The sequence below is a fragment of the Rhinichthys klamathensis genome, unplaced genomic scaffold, assembly GCF_029890125.1.
Source record: "Rhinichthys klamathensis goyatoka isolate OS25496 unplaced genomic scaffold, OSU_Roscu_1.1 h1tg000270l_1, whole genome shotgun sequence".
Taxonomy (NCBI): Eukaryota; Metazoa; Chordata; class Actinopteri; order Cypriniformes; family Leuciscidae; genus Rhinichthys; species Rhinichthys klamathensis.
The window spans coordinates 1,231,803-1,254,759 of NW_026606790.1; the positions used below are offsets into that span (position 1 = coordinate 1,231,803).

General features: G+C 37.6%; 1 protein-coding gene across 6 annotated transcripts in view; it reads left to right on the forward strand.

Moving 5' to 3' along the window:
* The window catches only part of vav2 (vav 2 guanine nucleotide exchange factor), a 256,865-nt gene that overhangs the window by 230,492 nt on the left and 3,416 nt on the right, over positions 1–22,957 (forward strand). For 3 of the 6 annotated variants that reach the window (XM_056268289.1, XM_056268290.1, XM_056268292.1), the window contains exons 9-25: positions 4,404–4,503; positions 6,200–6,295; positions 7,235–7,303; positions 7,518–7,604; positions 8,974–9,059; positions 9,147–9,279; positions 9,649–9,663; positions 13,005–13,114; positions 13,194–13,295; positions 18,907–18,995; positions 19,192–19,205; positions 19,440–19,461; positions 19,768–19,895; positions 21,204–21,275; positions 21,468–21,529; positions 21,904–22,020; positions 22,843–22,930. In XM_056268289.1, coding sequence (XP_056124264.1) covers positions 4,404–4,503; positions 6,200–6,295; positions 7,235–7,303; positions 7,518–7,604; positions 8,974–9,059; positions 9,147–9,279; positions 9,649–9,663; positions 13,005–13,114; positions 13,194–13,295; positions 18,907–18,995; positions 19,192–19,205; positions 19,440–19,461; positions 19,768–19,895; positions 21,204–21,275; positions 21,468–21,529; positions 21,904–22,020; positions 22,843–22,930 — 1,390 coding nt within the window. The remainder of the gene's footprint in view (positions 1–4,403; positions 4,504–6,199; positions 6,296–7,234; positions 7,304–7,517; positions 7,605–8,973; positions 9,060–9,146; positions 9,280–9,648; positions 9,664–13,004; positions 13,115–13,193; positions 13,296–18,906; positions 18,996–19,191; positions 19,206–19,439; positions 19,462–19,767; positions 19,896–21,203; positions 21,276–21,467; positions 21,530–21,903; positions 22,021–22,842; positions 22,931–22,957) is intronic. The other 3 variants (XM_056268291.1, XM_056268293.1, XM_056268294.1) reach the window with 1 other exon arrangement.

The window sequence follows — 22,957 nt, forward strand, 5'->3', positions numbered from 1 at the left end:
ATTTATGGCTCAACATCTTGCCCCAACGAGAACTCAATGGGTACAAATTGTCACAGAAAGTTATCAAATTGAAAGAATGACATTCAAGTTAAGACTACAAGAAGAGACTTTTGAAAAACACTGGGGAATGGACTATATCAAAACAGAGAGAATGGAGATAAATGTATGCATATAAATATTCCTATCACGCATGTAACCACCATGAGAGAATATCACTTCAAGCTGCATGAAATTATGGCTATTGACATGAGAATATTTGTGTTTGTATGTATGTCTACTTATGTATGAGTCTATAAGCGCGTATAAGTATACATGTTTACATAACCTGTTGACTTCTTTTTACTCAAGGATCTCTTGTACTAGCTGATTATGGAAAGAGTTTATTTAATTTATTTATTTTTATTTAAATGTCACATTTTTAGATAATTTCCATGTAAATACCCATGAAGCTGTGTTGATTGTTTGTTACTGTTTGTCTTTGTTCTGAAAAGTTATATAAAAAGAAAGTATAAAAAAATAAAAATAAAACTTTTTTACTTGTATAAGATTTTTTAGAAGGTCACTCTCCAAAAACGGGCATTTTGATAGCCTTAATATATATGTGTGTGTGTTAGGGATGGGTGATATGGACTTAAAAATATATCACGATATTTTCTGGCATTTATTGCGATAACGATATCAATGACGATATAGATATAAATATAATACCATATTCACCACTGTTTTTGGCTACAAGTGATAGCTGCATGCAAAGTAAAATGTACCCTTTATCAAATAGGCTCCTATAAAATACCAATTACCGTACATAAAATAATTTAAAAAACAGTAAAAATCCAAACACCATCCCTTGCAGAAATGGAAAAGTTGCATATACGTTTCTTCTGTAAAAGTGCAGATAATGTTTAAATAGTGCAACTATACTGAAAAACATCACACAGTAATAATTTGAAATCAATTACAAGTTTGAAATGTAAAAAAAACTAACAACGAATAGTTATACTAATACTACTACGAATTTTGATACTAATAACAATATAAACCGCACTAAGGAGCTGCTGGGTTCATGAATATTATCACGTCTGCGTTTGCGCATTATTTTCTGCTTGCTCATAAAAGCTGAATAATTCCAGATGAACTCCATTATTTTTACAGGAAAATACAACAAATAATATAATTTACATGTAGACGTCATGTACACTTCAATTCTGCGTGGTATGTAAAACTCTCTCTCTCATCGAGTGTGTGAGAAACACTGAGCGCTCTCAGCAAAATGACAGCAAGTCGTGCGCCTCACACTAGTGTTTACTGCGCGTCAAATACACGCTGTATTCATTGAGATGAACTGATACAGTGGGCTTTACGGATCACTTGACGGAGAGTGAAACTCTCAAGCACTCAGTCAGTGTTCGGCGAGATGGGCGGGTGAAAATCTATCTGTGTGTACCAGTTCCAGATTGTAGAGGTAGTTACTCATTTAGCGATAAACTTCACGTCCGCCTTCCGCCATGCGCGTGAGCTGCGAATGGGTGATGGGCTTTATCGTTATTATCGCGGGAAGACTAATTCTTATCGTGAGGACAAATTTTACCGGTATATCGCAAACAATAAAATATCGCCTATCCCTAGTGTGTGTGTGTGTTACACTGGCGAGCGGTGACTTCTTTAACCGGGTATGCTGGGTGGTGCGTCATGTCAAAAAATGTTGCAGATACGTTGTATGGGTTTAATAGGTGAAGACTCCCACGTTCACTCAACACACAGAGTGTTAGCTACTCACTTGCTTACTCTCATGACAGCAACACAGCTAAAAAAAAAAATCCTAATGTGTTGGACCTTTTATCGAAAGTAGACTACATACAGTATACCTGTTGAGACATGCCTTCACAATTACCCATAAGAGCTGTGATTTGTGATGTTTGAGTTTAGAATATGCTGTGTTTTAGAAATTCAACTGGTGCCACTAGTGTCGCAGAAACTACATACTTCACCTTTAAATGGTTCGGCGCATCAGCTTAGGGCACACTAAAAGACTCAGATCTAAATCAGAAACGGCAAATAAAAAACACCATGGCAGGTGTTAATTTAAATGTATGCCCAAAGTATTTTATTTTATTTTATTAAGAATTAAAAATAAGTATAGTATAACAAATATTAGTAGCCTATTATAAATAAAATATAAGTAAAATATAATTATGATAAATATAAGTATGATTAATAAAAATATAAGCATTCCTTTAAAAATAAGTTAATAGACTATCGATTAACAACCTCAGATAGTTACAGTAGATCTACTTACAGTAGGTCGGTCTTTAACAGTTTATACGTTTTCGTATAAAAAAAAAAAAAGAACTTCCCTTTGGAGAAAATAAAATTCTATCAAATAGGTTTTTTTCTTCATTTGATTTAGTCTAGTTAGTTTTGTATTAAATACAGTGTGATTTTCAGTGATCGAGATCTGGCAGTGACAGAAAATTTTTCCGCTTGGGTGAGGGATTCATGGACTGCTTTCCCTGCACATGAAATCCCCCATTTGCCAGCAAACCAATGAGAATGCGGGACAATAATGACGACACATAACAACAGAGCATATGCCTTCCGTAGCTTGATTTGAAGATTTAAAAAAAAAAAAAAAAAAAATCATTGTTTGGCAAATAGTTAAATGACGGACAGTTGCATGTGCATTATCAAAATTTTATCATGAAAGCTTTATGGTACATCTCAAACAAGGGAATTTATAGTAATTGATAGTGTTAATATTGATTAGCGAGTCCACGAATGGCTTCGGTATGCAGAGAATTCACAGCTTATATGGACTGCACGCCCCTGATATCATGTGTGTGTATATATATATATATATGCACACATACATACTAGGATAAATACTGAGGCATTGCAACCTGTTCTTGACTTAAATGAAGATTCCTTTTCCCGTTATTCTTGCTTTGTGTCCTACGTTGAGCACCGTCTCTCCCTTGCAGTCCTTTTTATGAGGCACCTGAAACATTTAATCTGGAAATTGCCTTGTAAAGAAGACCTTCATGTTCAATTATGTCTGTGACATCTGTTATTACAGCTAATTCCCGACACCTGCTCCCGCATTTTCAATATGCTTTTCAGCTCATAATTGAGCGAGGCCACCATTAATCTCCATCAGTCCATTTCCATGAGAAACCAAGCCGTCTCTCTTGTTCCAGATTAGCCTTTAATCAGGCCTGCTTAGCCCAAGGGCACGGAGGCCCAGACATTGAAGAGATCAGCAGGGGAGCCCCCTTTTCAGTTCAAGACTACAGTTTCAGTTAGCTTTGCGCTCCTTACAGTAGTGGGTGGCTCACGTCAATGAATAGAGGTGAGACTTGGAGCCTTTCCTGGATTGCAGACCATCAAGAAGGTTATACCACCTCAATAGACCACACTTAATGAACTAAATTTGAGTTGATCATCCATTGATTCATTCGACCCCATCCACATGCGTTTTGTCCTCATTAGTGGATAATCCAGTTAGGATTTATCAATTTATATCTTGCTTTGATCAGACCACTTATCTTTCCAGATTGTATCTTTCTTTTTTCTGATTCTGGCAATTTATGGGAAAATGGAATTACAGGCAATTTATTCTTCTGATCAAGGATAACTAAGCGATGATTATATCTTATAGAGTGAAACGGGCTTAACCAAGACCACAATTAGGAGTCAGGCAACCCGAGAGTATCTAAGGGTTTGAGCTTGCCAACTGTGCCAGTGTGTGTCCTACTTAATTCAGAGGCAGAAATCTGTGCCACACGTGATGCCATCATCTAGGCTAGATTACTTTGAGCTGCTTCCAGAATGTGTTGATCACTATCAGGAGTCCATTGTGCAATCTAATAAATGTGTCTTGATCTTCTCAGTGGCCCAAATTAACTTGTACACAATCCAGAATCCATCAAAATGCTTCACTCAGATTCATTTGATAAAGAGAGCGCAACGGATGTAGCTTCATTATGAAATCATGTAACACTGACCATCTGTTTATCACTTGTAGCATAGACTTTGTTTTTAATGGTTTCAAATATTCAAGTAAAAAAAGCCGTCACGTATTTGCAAGCTTTCAGCGGGAATCTCATAAGTGAGAACAAGAAAAGTTTAAAGCTTACAAGCCACCGTACGTTGTCCGCCCACAATGATTTTTGAGATTTTTAAGGGTTTTATTCTCTCTGCACTCAATGCATCCTATCAAGAACACATCCGGGGTACTTTCATGCATCCTCTGTACTTGGGTTTTTGAGTATTGGAACTGGTTTTGGACGATTGATGATGTAGTACGCAAACACAAGGACTCAAGATCGCTTAAGAAAGCATTTTGAGAAAAGGCTTGAATGTCATCGCAGGGTTATGGCATCAGTCTTTTGATTTTTCTTTTGTAGACTGCTCATCTACGGCCAGTACTGCAGCCATATGGAGAATGCTCAGAAGACACTGGATGAGCTGATTGCCACACGGGAAGATGTCAAGTTTAAAGTGGAGGTAGGCTCTCTATAATCAGACTCCTCAGTTGATAAATTGTATGGTACACAGATGTTATTTAGTAGTGTTAATCAGTAGAAGTGCTTGAAATTTGTAAAAGCAGTCTAATATACATTTTAATGGTATTTTGATGTTTCATGTATGCAGTGTCATCTATACTGTGTATTTACTATATATGTGTGTGTGTGTGTGTATTATATATATATATATATATATATATATATATATATATATATATATATATATATATATATATATATATGTATGTGTGTGTGTGTGTGTGTGTGTGTATATATATATATTTATATTAAAATATGACTAAATTAAATTTTATGGGGTGAACTATCACTTTAAGTAAAAAAAATAATTATGCTCAATATCTACTAAACAACGTGCAGGTTTCACTCTCTCAGTTAAAATGTATCATCAGCCAGTGCAGTGCGCTGAGGCAGAGACACTGCCTCAAAGAGACTCTTTTAACAGCTCTTTCGCCCAGAGACCGCTCCAGTGGTCAGCCCCAGCACAGCGTTCGCTCTCGGCAGACTGCTGTTGACAGTTTTGGGACATGAACTAATTTTACTCTGTGGTAATGCTACTCAGGATGAAGGACTACAGGGCTCTTTTTGTGCCTGCCAGTCTGAGGCAGTGTGGGTTACTTTAATGACTTCAAAAATAAATACTGGCGAGAGAAGCCATTATTTCCAGGCGGGATTAGAGAAGATTACAGATGAAATCACAGCAACCACAGTTGTGGACACACTTGTTGACAAATTCACATAATTATCATTCTGTTATCTCACACACAAGAAGGGCTCTGTAATCTAGTACAGTCCATTCAGAGCGCAGTTACGAGATCCCATGGAAAGAGACAAGAGCCTCTTGTAATGGATTAGTCAGAGATCCTTCATCATGAGGGAAGTGGAGTCACTGATAGTCATAGAGATGATGAACCTCTTCCTCAGTCCATTCTGAATGTCAAGCGTGACATTTGAGTAGTCTGTCCTCCTTGCTTACTTGTCACATTAGAACAGGGAGATTAAAAATGAAGAGATTAACGCATAAACTGAAGATGACAAATCCACAGTGCAGAGGAAAAGATAACATCTGGTTTACAGTTTATACACTGGAGACAACATGAAAAACATTTATTTGTTAAATTACTGTTTCTGATCTTATTGTGCATGATTATTTACTGTTGAAGCCTGTTTCCACCTCAGAGTAGAAAAAAAGATAATTGCGTTTAATAAATGAAGTAAAGTCACATTTTTGTGAGATATACATTTGTAATTATGAAAATGTAAAGTTGCAGGTGTGAGATATAAAATTCACATTTTGTATTTATTTGTTTTAGTGTGAAAACAGGTTTCCATAGTATACACCATTTCAAAGAAAAAAATTACCATAACCATTAGTACAATTTGGGGACATTTTTTTTTAACCAATAACCTCATTGTCTAACATGTTTCAAGTCCAATGATTTTTCCATGATCCAATGAAATCCTAATCGCTAAAAGTCTTGCTTTACATTATTTTTCACCGTACAATTTTGTTCTACTCTAAAATATGCCACATTCTTGAAGGCCGTCTTTAGTGATTAGTTTAAAATAATACTACTTTTTTTTTAGTGTGTTCCGTATTTGTTATGAGAGTTTCCTTTTAAAAACTGCTCACCTGTTGCAATAATCCTTGTTTACAGGAGTGTACCATGAAGGTCCAGGAGGGAAAGTTCAAACTGCAGGATCTTCTAGTTGTCCCCATGCAGAGGGTCCTTAAATACCACCTTCTGCTTAAGGTGAGACCCACTACTCGTCATCAACAATATTATTCATCTCTCACTAAGAGAGTTTAAGAAAAATTAAGGAACCTGTTTAACTTATTCTGGTTTGAGGTTTGAAAGCTTCTCTGCTGCACAGCACCTCCTGTGAACCTCAAAACCTTATAAAACATTTAGATCGTTTTACCTCATCCAACAAGACCCATGTGGCTCTCCACTCTGCCCAGCCACTGCTAATAGAGATCATGTATAAAACAGGACGCCCTGCATGATACAAACCATCATTAATTCACAACACACATTAATAATGGATACGGAGAGTGTGACGTGACAGAAGGGCAAGATATAGGGAAGTGAGCACTGGGGGGGGGGGATAAATCAGCCATGCTTAAATCCAATTATCCGTACCCCATTTCATATACTCCAATCCAGGGAGTGCTAATGTGTGTGAGTTGTGTTTAAGATGGCACATGTTTGTTTCTAAATGTTTTGCTAAATCTAACAAGTCCTCCTTCCTTTGAGGACATCCTCAATAATTTTATATTATAAATATGTATAAAATGATTTACATGTATATACATCGTTAATTGGAAAATGCAATCAGTGCAATCACTTTTCAAACTATTTTATCGACAGTTGTTGGCCAGCGATGACAACAATGATTCTGTGTGCTTCTATGTGTATTTCTTTTCAGCTAAATTATATGGTAATACAGTATATCATGCATATTTACAAGTTTCTTTGCGCGTCTGTTTTCGTCTGTGTGTCAGTGTGCGTGTACAGTATGTGAGGGGCAGAAAGAAAGTGTGCTTTCCATTTATAATAAAAGGTAATTTAGTGGGAAAAACACTGAAATAGTAAAATATCACCTGGATGTGTCATCATGAGTTTCATCCCTTTTACCATAAACAGACCCAGTCTGTATGTGTGACTTATTATTGTGTTGTGTTTCCACAGGAGTTAGTAAGTCACTCTATGGACCGTCCGGAGAGGCAGCAGCTTAAAGAAGCACTAGAAGCCATGCAGGTGTGAACTCTGATAAAACCATCATATACACAATACAATACACAATTAATATCCCAATACAGTGTTTGATGTCAAGAGTTGGTTTGTAATATAATTATCCCTTAAAGATTTTTTTTATATATAAGGATCTCCGTGACTTTGTATTTTGGGGGATGAGTGGCTTGGGAGTTTTTATCTGAGTGTTTTACCTTTGTCTATTTATCTGTCTTCGAAGGACCTGGCCATGTACATCAATGAGGTGAAGAGAGACAATGAAACCTTGAAGAAAATAAGTGAATTTCAGAGCTCAATAGAAAATCTAGTAAGTGTTCATGAAGTTGTGTGATAAACTGGCATAATCAATGCAGAAAGAGTGCACACGTTAAAGTTTGGCCAGTAATAATTCATTTTATGACCCTGTTTGATTAAAATATGGGCCTTATCTACCTGTGCATTATATTTTTCATGTATATTTCTGTCCAGTTAATATATCATGCATATTCAATGGCCAACCTACTGTCAGTATCGAAAACCTACTTCTCAATACTGAGAACATCACAGCTGGTATCAGAATCTTGTAATTGACTTAAAGCTAATTCATAGTGCCTTTACTTGTGGCTTTTATGAGGATTGCAAAAATCATGTTGGACCCCTCTATTGTGTCCTTTGCAAGACTTATGATGTCTGAGGTCATGCACATTTCAGCATGCTGGCCAATTCCTCTTTATCCCCAAACATTTAGTTGTTTACAAGCCTCCACCTGCCCCCCATCTGTCACTTTTGTTCAGTAAAATAAATCCTGAAAGCCTCCAGGCCACAAGCACAGAACATGTTTAGGCCTGTTTAAAGGGAATGAAATCAGTGTATCCTCTCCCAGTAGATAATGTAGGAGTTAGTGTATCAGCTCTGGTTTATTTATGTGAGGGTCTGTGCTGCAGATGACGCCTGCAGCTATACATCAATGAGCCAATGAGGCATGACACTTACAGACAAAAGACATTCACTGTGGGTTTTGCCATGCCTTTAATAGTTCCTAATATAGCAGCAACTGTAGCATTACTGTAGTACCTTTTATCTCTTTACCTCTTAAGATACTCTTATTATGTTTATACAGTATATGGATATTTTGCAAACAAAGACTTTTTTTTTACATTCAACATTTTGAAAACGTACAAAGATGGAAAGAACAAGCACTGTCATTCTAGGTTAAACAGACTGATAGAAATATTTTACATTCATCAGTGACTGGTTCACAAAAATCATCTGCAAACAAAACTGACATGCAAAAATGTTTCTAAACCAAAACCTTTGACATGCTTACAAAACGAAAAGTTTTTTGTGAAAAGTTTTTAGAACTATCCGTTTGGCAGACGGGCGGGCAGTATTTGAGAAATCTGTCATTACTTTTGCAATTCCATCTGATGCAATAAGATACTGAATTCATTGCCTTTAACTTGTATTTAACCTGTAATATTCCATACAGGAACAAGTGATGCTTGGATGTATGTCACAATGTGTGTGTGTGTGTGTGTGTGTGTGTGTGTGTGTGTGTGTGTGTGTGTGTGTGTGTGTGTGTGTGTGTGTGTGTGTGTGTGTGTGTGTGTGTGTGTGTGTGTGTGTGTGTGTGTGTGTGTGTGTGTGTGTGTGTGTGTGTGTGTGTGTGTGTGTGTGCGCGCACATGTAATTCACAGCAGGTGAAACTAGAGGAGTACGGTAGGCCAAAGATAGACGGAGAGCTTAAAGTGTGCTCTATAGTTAACCGGACCAAACAAGACAGGTACGACTGCACCTTCATTATACTGTATGTTTTCATTATGCTACAAAACAGATTGTAATATTTTTTTCCTGTGTTTTCTTTACCTAGATACATCTTCCTATTTGATAAAGTTGTGATTGTTTGCAAGAGAAAAGGCTATAACTATGAGTTAAAAGAGATCATTGAACTTCACTTTTATAAGATGTCAGATGACCCCATGAATAACCGTGACATGAAAAAGGTGAGAGACCGTTGATTACCCAGCCATCGGGCCTGTTTCAGAATAAATATACCTGCCATAATTGATTACGGCAGTGATCTTAATGTTTTGTGTGTTAACGGGATGATCTGATCGTTTGCTTGGTGAATAGCATAGTTTGATTGCGTTCATTAAAGCATGATGCTCATAATTTCAACCAATCAAAGATGATGTACTGCCCTCTTCAATGCTCAAGCTTGTGTGTAAATGCAGAGAAGCTGAGGCATTCTCCATGATTCTAACAATCAGGAATTTTTGCATGTATGTGAGAAGGCATGTGTAACAGGGTGTCTCTCTCTTTCTCTTTCTCTCGTTCCCTCTCCGCCTTCAATCTCTTTGCATGCCTACCAGTCGAGTGGAAAAATGGTAAGCTGAATGCTCATGTTCTGTAAGCATTGAGGTGCTGTGATTATGCCTTTCACTTCTGTGATGTTGTGATCTGTTTCCTGTCATCTCAAGAGATCAACAGCAGCTTTATGCTGCCAGAATTGAATCAGCTGTTTTTACAAATCAATTTGATTAAGATGTTTCCAAAGATGTGCTGCAGAATCCATTAAGATGCACTTTTCAAAGTTTTCAAAGTTCTTTTTTACTCGACACAGCATCTAAAACACCCCATGAAGTCAAAATTAATCCACATCTATTAGCTTTAGCTAAATTAAATTAACTTTTATTAGATGTACACTATTGTTTGGGGTCACCAAGATTTAAAAAAAGAAAAAAAAGAAATTGATACTTTTTTCATTGCTTATGCATTGTTACAGAATTCAAATAATTACTGTTCTTTTGAACTTTCTATTCATTAAAGAATCCTGAAAAAAAAAAGTTTTCAACTATGATAATAGCAAGAAATGTAAATTCAGCATCAAATCAGCATATTAAAATGATTTCTGAAGGACCATTTGACACTGAAGACTGGAGTAACGATGCTGAAAATTCTGCTTTGCCAAATTACATTTTAAAATGTTAAAATTAGGGCTGTCAAGGGATTCATTTTTTTTAACCTAATTACTCGATTCATTTTTTATTTTGTAATCACACATCAAATTTGTCTGAGAAAAGCTTCAAATAGACATTAAAAAAGGAGCTTTAGGAAAAAAATATATTTTATTTGATACAACATAGAATTGGGGCCATGGGGGTGAGTAAATTATGACAGAATTTTCTTTTTTGGGTAAACTATACCTATAATAATAGTTTTTTTATTAATATGGAATTTTGTATTATTTTTTATGAAATTATTCTCTAAATAAGAAACTAAAACTGCAAGAAGGTGGCGGTAAATGTCTAAATGAGTAAGATAAGGAGTCATTCATTCATTCGTTAGATTCGTTCAAACTGCTGATTCATTCAGGAATTAAGTAAATGGCTGCATCCCAAATCGCATACTTCCCTACTATACAGTAGGCGAAATCTGTATGTGACAAAAGTATGTCCGAATTCACAGTACTCCTAAAAGAGTAGGCAAAAAGTACCCGGTACCAAAAAAACGTGGATTCATTCAATCCAAAAAATTAAACACTGTGTGTTCCTGGGAGACACACAGCAGTTCTGCTCTGGCTTTATAGGTAATATTTTTGTTGGCAAAAAATTTAGCAAAGGCAGACAATATTGGGTCTAAAATATTTACTCAATATAAACATAATATTAACTTCTTATTTATTTAACTGTTGTATAAAATCAATATCACATCATGCAGTGAGTTTTTAGGTGACGAACATGAAATGTAAGATCACTTACGTAGGTCAGTGGTGGAGCAGGTGCATTAAATGCATTAAATAATTTTAACACGTTATTTTTTCAGCATAACTAATTAATTAAATGAATGCGTTAAATCAACAGCCCAAATTCAAATATATTTTTGATCAAATCAATGTAGCCTTGCTGAGCATAAGTACGGAGCCCCTAAAGGGACGTGGTGGTGGAAAAATATTTAGGATGGGAGATTTTTTTTTTTTTTTTAAACTTTTGCGTTCCCCCGAGAAACTTTGCGTTCCCTCGCAAAACTTTTGCGTTCCCTCGCAAAGTTATTTGCGTTCCCACGCAAAAGTTTCGCGTTCCCTCGCAAAGATATTTGCGTTCGCACGCAAAACCTGTTGGCAGCTCGGACAGACACTACCTGTTTAATGTCCCGCTGGCAGTGTTTCAGAGCTCCGTACGTTAATGGAGCGTTTCATAGTGTTTGAACTTGGACTCAAATATAAAGAAATGCGGTCAGTGCTTAACTCAAGGTGTTCAGTGAAGTTGGCAATACACAGGCTATTCGAACTTCCCGGATCAATATTCTTGAGCTAAACGTTGTTAAAACACAAACGACACCTATTTACAATCACAGTAACCTAGACAACGAGCTACAACCCAATTCTCCTCAAAACGAGCTTTATAATATAGGCTAAATGGATCTCTATGAGCAGGCGGCTGAGAGACGAGTCCGAAGAGACCATCTGCAAAGTGCAATATAACCCAAAAAACGACTACAGCATCAACTCATAGTCAAACATATAACAATAGTCATTAACTTCAATGTTACAAACCACCCAATTCAGTTTACACATCAATGATGTGTACTGCACTGCTTTTGCACATTTTATATTATAAAAAAAATAATAATAATAACTTCACTGTAACACACCAAATTTAGTTCACACATCACTGCTCTAATGTTGGTTATACAACACTTCCCAAACTAAGTGTTGTATAAAGCTCGTTTTAAGGTGAATTGGGTTGTAGCTCGTTGTCTAGGTTACTGTGATTGTAAATAGGTGTCGTGTGTGTGTTTTAACAACGTTTAGCTCAAGAATATTGATCCGGGAAGTTCGAATAGCCTGTGTATTGCCAACTTCACTGAACACCTTGAGTTAAGCACTGACCGCATTTCTTTATATTAGAGTCCAAGTTCAAACACTATGAAACGCTCCATTAACGTACGGAGCTCTGAAACACTGCCAGCGGGACATTAAACAGGTAGTGTCTGTCCGAGCTGCCAACAGGTTTTGCGTGCGAACGCAAATATCTTTGCGAGGGAACGCGAAACTTTTGCGTGGGAACGCAAATAACTTTGCGAGGGAACGCAAAGTTTCTCGGGGGAACGCAAAGGTTTTGCGAGGGAACGCAAAAGATTTGAAAAAAAAAATTCTCCCATCCTAAATTTTTTTCCACCACCACGTCTCTTTAGGGGCTCTGTACATAAGAGACCTCTTTAAAAAACATTCAAAAATCTTACCGACCCCAAACTGTAGTATAGATGCATTTAAAATAATTGATGACTCATCCTGCACTACAAAGATTTTTATCCAAATATTTTCTTTTCTAGAGTGAGAATGTGGGTCCCACTAATGCTACAGACTAGCAAGCAGCAAATCATTGTTTGTGGCATGATGTAGCTAAAGGCTTCTGGCTATTTTCAAAAAAAGGAAACAAGCGAAAATGTACCGCCCAAACATCCTGTTTCAATAGGAAACTCGTCAATACTGAAAAAAAAAACTTCAAGTGAATTGGGCCTTTAAAAAAGCTGTGTTTGTAGCATGAGATTCAATGGAACAGCCAAAGACACGTTTACATAGACAATTAAAATGATTTAAAAAAATAATTTAAACAGTGCAGACGGATATGTCACCAATCCGAAAACATTTTCAATCCATTGCTGCATTCTCTCTATATCTCTCCACCATCCCTCCCTCCATAAACCATCTTCTTTCCACCCATAGTGGTCCTATGGCTTCTACCTGATCCATCTGCAGGGGAAACAGGGCTTCCAGTTCTTCTGCAAGACAGAAGATACCAAGCGCAAGTGGATGGAGCAGTTTGAAATGGCCATGTATGTTAGAACCACAGTGTCAAAATTACACAGGATTTTTTGATCACTGTATCACATGTGCGAGTATTTATCCACACAGGTCAAACATCAAACCCGAAAGAGCCACTGCCAACCAGCACAACTTCCAAATGCACACGTTTGAAAAGAACACCAACTGCAGAGCCTGTAAAATGCTGCTGAGGTGAGGGTTCTCTCATACAACAGCCAATCTCGCTGAATTACAGAGGCGGCGCAGTGAACTGAGACGGGCTTCGACCCATGTTACTAGGCTACTGGTTTGACCTGTATTACATGAGCTGCTTCACTGATTGGCTGTATTAACTCGTGTGAAATCATACTGCGCTGACCTAAATTTGCCACCCTGCAGTGCAGGTCAGTGTGTACATTGGCTGCTAATTATAACAGCTCCATGTTTCAATCTGTGTGCAAACTGGCCTGAATTTTGTTTGGGTGTTGAATGTTGCCGCTTAGTTGTACCGACATATGGAGTCACGTTGGGTGATTGTTGGGGCTGTATTAATGCACAAGTTGGCTTCCAAAGCCAAGCGTCACTATTACAATGGCTCATGCCTAGAATTTGAACAAGCTTTTAAGTATTACATTTCAGTATGTCGCGCACTGTTTGCGCTACGGACATGAAGGATACCTCAAATTGTGTGGCTTGTTGAATCATAAGCAATGAAATGTGTGCCTTTGGCATCACGGATGATTAAATTGCACAAAAAAAGCATAGAATTGCATTAAAGTCAGGACCAGAACATCATAGACATTAGATGCTACAGACACATTTGGTTTTCAAATATGATATTTACTGTAGGACTGTTTTTCCGTACTATCAAGTGATACATCTGATCTGTTTCTGATATGGTGTATCTACATCGTTTGCTATAGCAATGATATAAGCGTCAGCACAAAGCCAAGCAGAGACTTTCTCAGAAAACAACTTAAGCCCTATTCAGACGTGACTTGTTTTCCAAACAACGTTTGAGTTGCAATTCTTATCACCTGATGTCTGTGATTTCATGCACAGATTCGGACGGGACTAACATTTCTGTGTTTATTACAGAGGTGGGAGTGTATGTTTGCTAGATGTGTGTTTTACAGAAGTTCATGTGCTGTATTTGCGTGCATTACATATGACGCATATGTCTTTTAATGAATGTTTTATTAAATGAATATAATTTTAATAAATTCTAAAAACCCTAAGTAAATAAACTTCACATGAGTTAATAGAATTGGATGTTTATTAAACCCACAAAAGTGAGCAGAGAAATCAAGACAAGTGTCTTACCTGACACTCGTAGCGGCTCCTGACCGTAAATATAGGAAGGGCAGATTCTGGGTCTTAGCGCTGGTTTATAATAAACATTTTGTAAACTTGATATACTAATCGCTTAACACATTCAGATCACTTTTGGCTGAGTTTACGTTAATCAGCCTGAGGGTGGCACGCTAATGTTGATTGACACACGAATGCTATCTTAGAATTGCCTTAATGTAACATTTATAGCATCAGAATGTTGTTTTGGAATATAACAAGTTGTGGATGAAATACAACATCAGCAATCTTAGACATTCGCATCCTGGACGGGATTAGATTTCTCAGAGGGCCGTTGAGTTTTCCCGAAAAAAGGTGGTAGGTAATTTGCTAAATATTCGGAAATATTTGAAACATTTAAAGGGGCTAGTCTGTTATTTTATTGCTGTCCTAGTCCAGAATGACATTTTCTTTTCTCCCACCACTTTAGTAAAAAATATCTGTTTTTTTGTCAAACACGAAGGTTGTGTGGTAATTGAATTGCCATCTGAATCCACATCTCTGAGTTTACAAGAAGAGATCTATTCAAAATTCACTGTTTAAATCTTTTTTGACCACTGAGCACCATACTATATCTATTATTATTATTATTAACCTTTTTACTTAACTAGGAAAGTCACATTGAGGTTAAAACCTCTTTTACAAGTGAGACCTAGTCAAGATGGGGTCGGATAGCAGGATTAAACAAATAACAAACAACAATAAGAAACCAATCACAACATCATCATTAAATACAACAGAAAACACAGCTCCACAACAAGATGTTATACAACACTGAGACACAGCACAGCAACACAAACATTTAGGTATAACATAATACCCTACATAGTACTGTTCACAGAAACAACATTATCATAGGTTTAATAAAGAGTTAAGTGGTAATAGAATTGGCAAAGCAACTGCAATTAGCATTGACCACCTCCTTTATTCTATGTTTAAAATCATTTGAGAGATGAGGGATTGTAGTTTGAGTTTAGTCTGCACGTCATTCCTAGACCAAGGGTCATAATAGAACAGGCTTAGCTTTCCAGCCTCTGTTCTGATAGCAGGCACTTTGAACTGTAGCCAGTTATGTGACCTAAGATGATGACGGCTTTGAAATGATAAAAATTTCCTGTTTAAATCATTTGGAAGTTTTACTAAAATAACCTTGTAAATTAAAATATACCAATGTTCGAGCCTGCACAAATAAAGAGATGACCATCCTACCAAACTGTATAGTGTACAATGATGTGTCCTAAAATTAGAGTTAGTGACATATCTAAGAGCTGAATGATAAAGGGGGTCAAGTTTGGACAAGGTGGACAGAGAGGCAAATCTGTAGACAGTATCCCCATAATCAATCTGTGACAGAAAAAGGCTAGCAACTAAGCGTTTTCGTGAGGCCAAGGAGAAACAAGACTTTAGCCTATACAGAAAACCCAATGTGAATTTTAATCTCTTTGCAAGATAATCAACATGGTATTTAAAATTTGGGTTTTTGTCCATCCAAATTCCCAGATATTTGTAATTGTCTATTGACTGGATACAGACTCCATCCAGTGACGTGATGGAGAGGGATGGTAGCTTTGTTCGCCCAGTAGTAAAAACCATAATTTTAGTTTTGTGTGGGTTTAACAACAACTTCAAATCTAATAGAGCGTGTTGCAGGATGTCAAAATCTGCCTGCACATTTAAAAAAGGCCAACTCAGCTGTAGGGGCACAGGAGTACAGAACGGTGTCATCTACATACAGATGATACTTACAAGATTTAAACTTATCACAAATATTATTAATGTAAACTAGGAAAAGCAAGGGTCCCAAAACTGAACCTTGTGGAACACCCTTCGTAACAAGGACTGGGTTTGACATAACAATAGCCGCTTTCCGACCGGAGGGACTTTTGCCGTTCCTAGAACCTAACGTTCCTATAACCCTTTTTTTCGCGTGTTCCGACCGGACTAAGTTGGGGATTTTTTAGTTCCTCAGACCGTAGTTCCTATAACTCTTTCAGTACCTAGTCTAGAGCGAGGACTTTTATAGTTCCCTTTCCCTAGGTCTACGTTGATTGGTTCAACTTATAAGTCACGCCCACTGTCAACACATTTTCTTCACTGTCTGTTGCAATTCGCCTATGTAGGCTATGCTAACTCATAACTTAAGACAAACATAACGCATTCAACCAGCTAATTGCTAATGCTTGCTAAACTTACCTGTCGTTTTGTTTGCCTCCTGCGCTCTGCTCTTCTATCTTCTTCCATCATATTACTTAAGATCATATTACGCTGGAGCCTTCGTCTTCTGTGTTTCTCTGTACAGAACTCAAGATCTTTAAACGCCGCCGTTCGTACTCCGTTATTAAGGTCCCGGGAAGGCAGAACAGGAACATTCCGATAGCCTCCTCATGCTGGTTTGTTGTTGTTGTATGTGGGGCCGCCGCCGCCGCCGTGCTTGCGTCACTCCCTTACCCCTCCTACCAGTTCCTATGGCCACTTGGCCAGTGCGAACGCAAACAGCAAAACCGAGTTTGGGGGAGAGTAGTTCTTAGAACTGTTTAGAAGTGGACAGTTCCTATAACTAAGTTCCTGTAACCACTTGGTCGGAAAGCGGCTATTGCCATGTTTGACCATTCGTGAACGATTGGTCAAGTAGCTATGGAACCATTTGACCGCATTACATCCAATGCCAGCTCTCAGCAGGGTGTTAACAAGTAATAAATGGTCCACAGTATTAAACGCCTTTGTGAGGTCTACGAACAGAGAAACACAGGTAGATTTATTATCTATAGCCTCTTTGAAGTCATCCATGACTTTTAAAGTGGCGGTTATTGTACTGTGCCCTGACCGAAACCCGGATTGCATTTCATTTAAAATGTTATGCGAGTGCAAATATGATTTAAGTTGGGTAGCAACTAGAGATTCCAATATTTTCGAAAGAACAGGGAGATTAGAGATTGGTCTGAAGTTGTTCATGTCATATCGATCACCAGCTTTAAATATGGGTGTAATGTAAGCTTGCTTCCAGATAGCTGAAACCTGGTTAAAACTTATTGACATGTTAAAAATGTGAGTAATAGGCTCAGCTATGACCGGTGCAGCCACCTTTAACAAAAAGGGATCCAGACCATCAGGTCCAGGCGCCTTTTTGGGGTCTATTGAATTCAGTGATTGCAGAACATCTTGAACTTGTAGGGCTTCAAAATCAAATGAGAGAGCAGAAGTTGAGGATGTGCTAGGTAGCGAAAAACATGTTGAAGGATCAACTGAAATTTATGGAAGCTGCTGATCAAATAAATGACCAGCCTTCTCAAAATGAGCATTAAAGGCATTTAATAAATCCCTTTTATCTGTGATAGTTATATTTCCAATATTCAATTGTTGGGGAAAGTCTGAAGCCTTTTTATTCTGTAATACTTTGATTGTTTTCCAGAATTTAGATGGATTGTTAAAATTATCATTAGTTGAAGTAAGATAATAATTTGATTTAGAGGTCTGAATGGCTGTGGTACATTGATTTCTCAAAGATCTGAAACGTTGCCAATCTACAATACTGCTTGTATTCCTTTCAAGGGACCACTGTTTATTTCTTGATTGAATTAACTGGGCTAGTTCTTGAGAAAACCCAGGATTATTCCTGTTCTTTATTCTATGCTTTTTAAAAGGAGCATGTTTATTTGCAATCAATAGAAACTGTTGCTGAAAAAAAGCAACAGCTTCGTCTACAGTAGGAATCAGTGCAACACGATCCCAATTTAGTCTTGCCAAATCAGATAAAAAGGCCTGCTCAGAAAAGTGTTTAAAATAACGTCTTGAAACAGTGAGACCCTTAAGTTTAGGTATTTTGGTGTTTCTCACACATCCTATTACACAATGGTCGCTCAGGTCTTTTGCAAACACACCTATTGCTGTATACTTATGAGCCCTGTTGGTGAGAATGACATCTAACAGGGTGTCACTATTAAGCTTAGATGGATTGAGTCTGGTGGGGCTGTCAATAAGTTGTACTAAGTTTAGAGAATTACAAGCCAGCTTAAAATATCTGTTGCGATTCACTGTAATTTGCATGCATTTTAAAGATGTACTCTTTCTTTTGGTCAGCATGGACTAAACTCCTATTAGGACAGTAATTGTTTCTTATGTGGACAAAAACAAAGCGGTTTTGATTCTGAATCTGGTAGAGACTTGGTGGTGGGCTCTTAAGCAACAACCTAGAAACCACCTAGAACAACTTAGCAATTGCTTAGCAGTCTCTTGGCAACTACTCACAACATCTTAGCAACATGGTTCTAAGTTATGCATGGGTGAGCATGACTCAAAATCAAAACAAATTCTAGTTGTTGTGTTTGGATGAGTTTGATCTTCAGTAGGACCTCACGAAATGAAGACATTTTATTGTACTATATTGACATTTCTCGTTTGTCAGAGCCCTAGCTGCTTTCAGACCCTTTAGCATCAGTATGTGTCTCTCACTTTTATTTTATCATTCTTTCTTTAGAGGTATTTTCTACCAGGGATACTACTGTCCACGCTGTGGGACCGGCGTCCATAAGGAGTGTCTGGAGGTCATTACCATCTGCAAAATAAGTAAGTCTCTCACAGAAAGCTGCTTCTTAAAGAACCACATGTACATTACATCTGCCCTAATTAAAGAGAACAAACCACTGACCATGCTCTCTCTCTCTCTCTCTCTCTCTCTCTCTCTCTCTCTCTCTCTCTCTCTCTCTCTCTCTCTCTCTCTCTCTCTCTCTCTCTCTCTCTCTCTCTCTCATTATTATTTCAGGTCCCCATGATTCGGTGAGTTTTTAGTGGCCTGAACTATTAAACTTCCATCTCTCAGATTACTCCACACTAATGTCTAATGAATTAATCATCCACTCTCACTGACTTTTACCAAACTTTTTTTTTTCATCATCTGAAAGTTTTTCCTCAATTTTGAAAAACACTTTAAGGATGCCTAATATGCTTAAATTAAAACCATATTACACTTTGAAGTGCATTAAATCATATATTTCCTTCTGTCTATTGCAGGAGCCAGGGCTTCCACAATCAGGTAAGAATATAAGTAAAATGTGATTTTTGAGATATTAGGGTCTTCTGAGATACTAATGCAGTTATGTCAATATGAAAAATTTAGATACTGCGCACAGCTTCAGGGTCTTAAACTGAAATGGACCAGATTCAGCACACATGCTCTAAAGAAATTATATTTCAGCTCTCTGCTGACATCTAGTGTATAGTACATGCATGCAATAAACACAGGGTATGGGTGTGTTCTAAGAATATAAATTATAAGGGTCCATGTAATTTGTTCTTGCAGTTCTGATAAGATTTTTTTTTTTTAAATTGTGTTCTTAAGGTCCAAAGATGGTGGCCATCAAAAATTACAATGGTACCCCTGCCTTGCCAGGCAAGATGCCACTCTGCTTTCAGACAGGAGAAGTCATTGAGCTCCTGAAGGGAGATCCAGACACATCATGGTGGGAGGTATGATATTATAAAATGAAACATTTGCCATGTTTACAGTGATGACCTGTTCTATGGTCCAGATTTTACACTTTTTCTAGGTGCCAAATACTAGTAAAATAGCTTTAGTTCAGTTGGCCCATTTTAAGAATTGATGGTATTGTTTTAAATGGTACAAAAACAACAGTCCCTTTCTGATGTAAACGAATCATATTAGAGATACAACCAAATCAGAAATACAATTTCCTAACAGGTAAGAGACCTGTTAAGTCACAGGTGACACATGTGTTAAGGGACATGGAAGCACCTAAGCCATGCAGTCTGCATTTACAAACATTTGTGGAAAAAATGGGTCATACTGTAAGTGGTATTATTGAAATATTGAAGCATTTAGGAACAGCAGCCACTCAGTCATGAAGCGGAACACCACGCAAAGTCACAGAGCGGGGTCACTGTGCTGAGGCGCATGGTGTGTAAAAGTCGCCAAAGTTCTGCTGATTCTATAGCTGAAGTGGTCCAAACTTACACTGGCATGAATGTCAGCACAAAAACTGCAGTGGGAGCTTCTTAGAATGGGTTTCAATGGCCGAGCAGCTGCATGCATCCTCACATCACCAAGTAAAATACCAAGCGTTGGATGGAGTGGTGTAAATCACGCCTCTCTGTTTGGCAGTCTGATGGGCAGGTCTGGGTTTGCCAGGAGAATGTTACCTGCCTGACTGCATTGTTTCTATTGTTAAGTTTGGTGGTGGAGGGATAATGGTATGGGGCTGTTTTTCAGGGGTTGGACTAGGCCTCTTATTTCCATTGAAGGGAAAATATAATGCTTTAGCATACCAAGACATTTTGCTGTGCTTTCAACTTTGTGGGAAAAGTGTGGGAAGGCTCTTTTCTATTCCAACATGACTGTGTCCCTGTGCACAAGGTCCATAAAGACATGGTTGGATGAGTTTGGTGTGGAAGAACTTGACTGGCTTAGCCTCAACCCCATCAAACACCTTTGATATGAACTGAAACGGAGATTGCGAGCCAGGCCTTCTCGTCCAACACCAGTGCCTGACCTACACAAATATTAAAGTCTATGTATTTAGAATGTGATGCCATCACAGTCCCTGTTGGTGTAATGGGTCAGGTGTCCCAATACTTTTGTCCATATAGTGTTTTTATGGCCAGTAAAAAAAAAATCAGTTCACACACCATTGGCATTAATTTTGGACCCTGTTCATACCTAATATAGTTTGAGTTCTATAAACTGCTGTCTTATTTTGGGAGGCTTAAAGTTCTTAATTCATTCATCTTTATCTGTCATTCGTTGCATTTTTCTTTAAGGGCAAGCTCATCCAAACCCAAAAGACTGGCTTCTTCCCCAGTTCCAGTGTAAAACCATGTCTAGACCCTAAGGTACAGATTCATAAAAACAAAATCGAATCATTTTAACATTTACATTTTCTTAAATTATTCCTAATATTTTTCCTTTCTCTTAAATATATGTACTGTATACTAGAATTATTAGACAATGTTCTATACTATTAGAAATGAAACCAGCCCCTGTGGTCTTTTATATGTCGTATTTTACGGTTTTCTTCTCTACAGCCTTTGCAGTCATTTTCCAGCCGTCAGTCCTCCAGAGAAACAGATTACTACGTTTATCCCTGGTATTTCATCCTGTTTGCGAACACATTGATTTGTCCATTTTTACTCTTTACAAAACCAAGATACTACAATATTTATTTTGTTTATAATCACTGTTCACAGTCTCATATTATATATTACATTATTAATAATGTAATTATAGTAATAAGTCTTTGCAGCTATGCTACTCTCCTTTGATCCAGTGAAATTTGCATGGAATTATATATGTCATAACTAGAATCAATGATGATGATTGATTAGCTTTAGGCTAATTGTGAGGCATGTTAGGTCTTTATTGTGCTTTAATGAGGTAACGACCTCTGTGAGAGCTCCTGTAATGATGTACAGGGTATTGAAGGGGCTTGTGAATGAGTTGTGTTTTCCCTGTGGGCTTCAGGTTTGCAGGAAACATGGAGCGGCAGCAGGCCGACAACCTGCTCAAGTCTCACAGCAGCGGCACCTATCTGATCCGAGAGAGAACAGCAGAGGCTGAGAGATTCGCAATCAGCATCAAGTGAGTGTTACATGTATTCATGTCCACAATAAAACATTCTGTTCGTCTTCTGTTAGTATTTTGTCAGTCATTAGCTATTTTCCATCCACCTATTTTAATGCGCATTCTGAGATATCACAAAAAAATAAATATGAAAACGCCAATATGCACATGAAAAACGTATGCGCTCAATTGAGGCGGATAGTTTTTTTATCCAATAAGAAGACATGCACGTAAACTACAATAAATCCACATTTACCAAATAAATCCTTCAATGCACAACAAAAAACTCATGTGACTTTGCCTCATCAGTGGATGTGATTGGATAACTGGACTAACGAGTGGACAAATTTCATTGCACATCATCTTTAATGTTGGTTTGATCTTTCTGAAATGCCTGAGCCGAAGTCTGTCATAAAAATTGATTTGGTTTAATTCCCTCCCAGAAGCGTCTCACATGATTGCATGTCCAAACACCAGGAATCCGAACGGCAGATAACATTAAAGCATTTATTAGGTTTTGCCTGCACGCTCTGAAACACAAGTCATTTATGATGTAGGAAAAAAGAGCCACAGTGGATTTCCCGATTGCAGCAACTTCCATTTTATTACATATACTGTATTTTGTGCCAATTTCCCAGGAAGTGACGATTTTGTTCTCTTGAACACATGGGATGGAAAGAGTACATTATTCACAAATGTTTTATATGATATTCCGATTTTGCACAAATTAAATTCGCAACTAAATAAATAAGCCTTCCATATATAGTATGATATGCAATATTATTGGGAAACGTTCTGTGAATTTGGTGAATGATGGGAACATTTCTCTCCTTTTAACAGGTTTAATGATGAAGTGAAGCATATTAAAGTTATTGAGAAAGACAACTGGATTCACATTACAGAGGCAAAGAAGTTTGAAAGCCTTCTGGTAAGAGAAATGTCTTGCATTTTTATA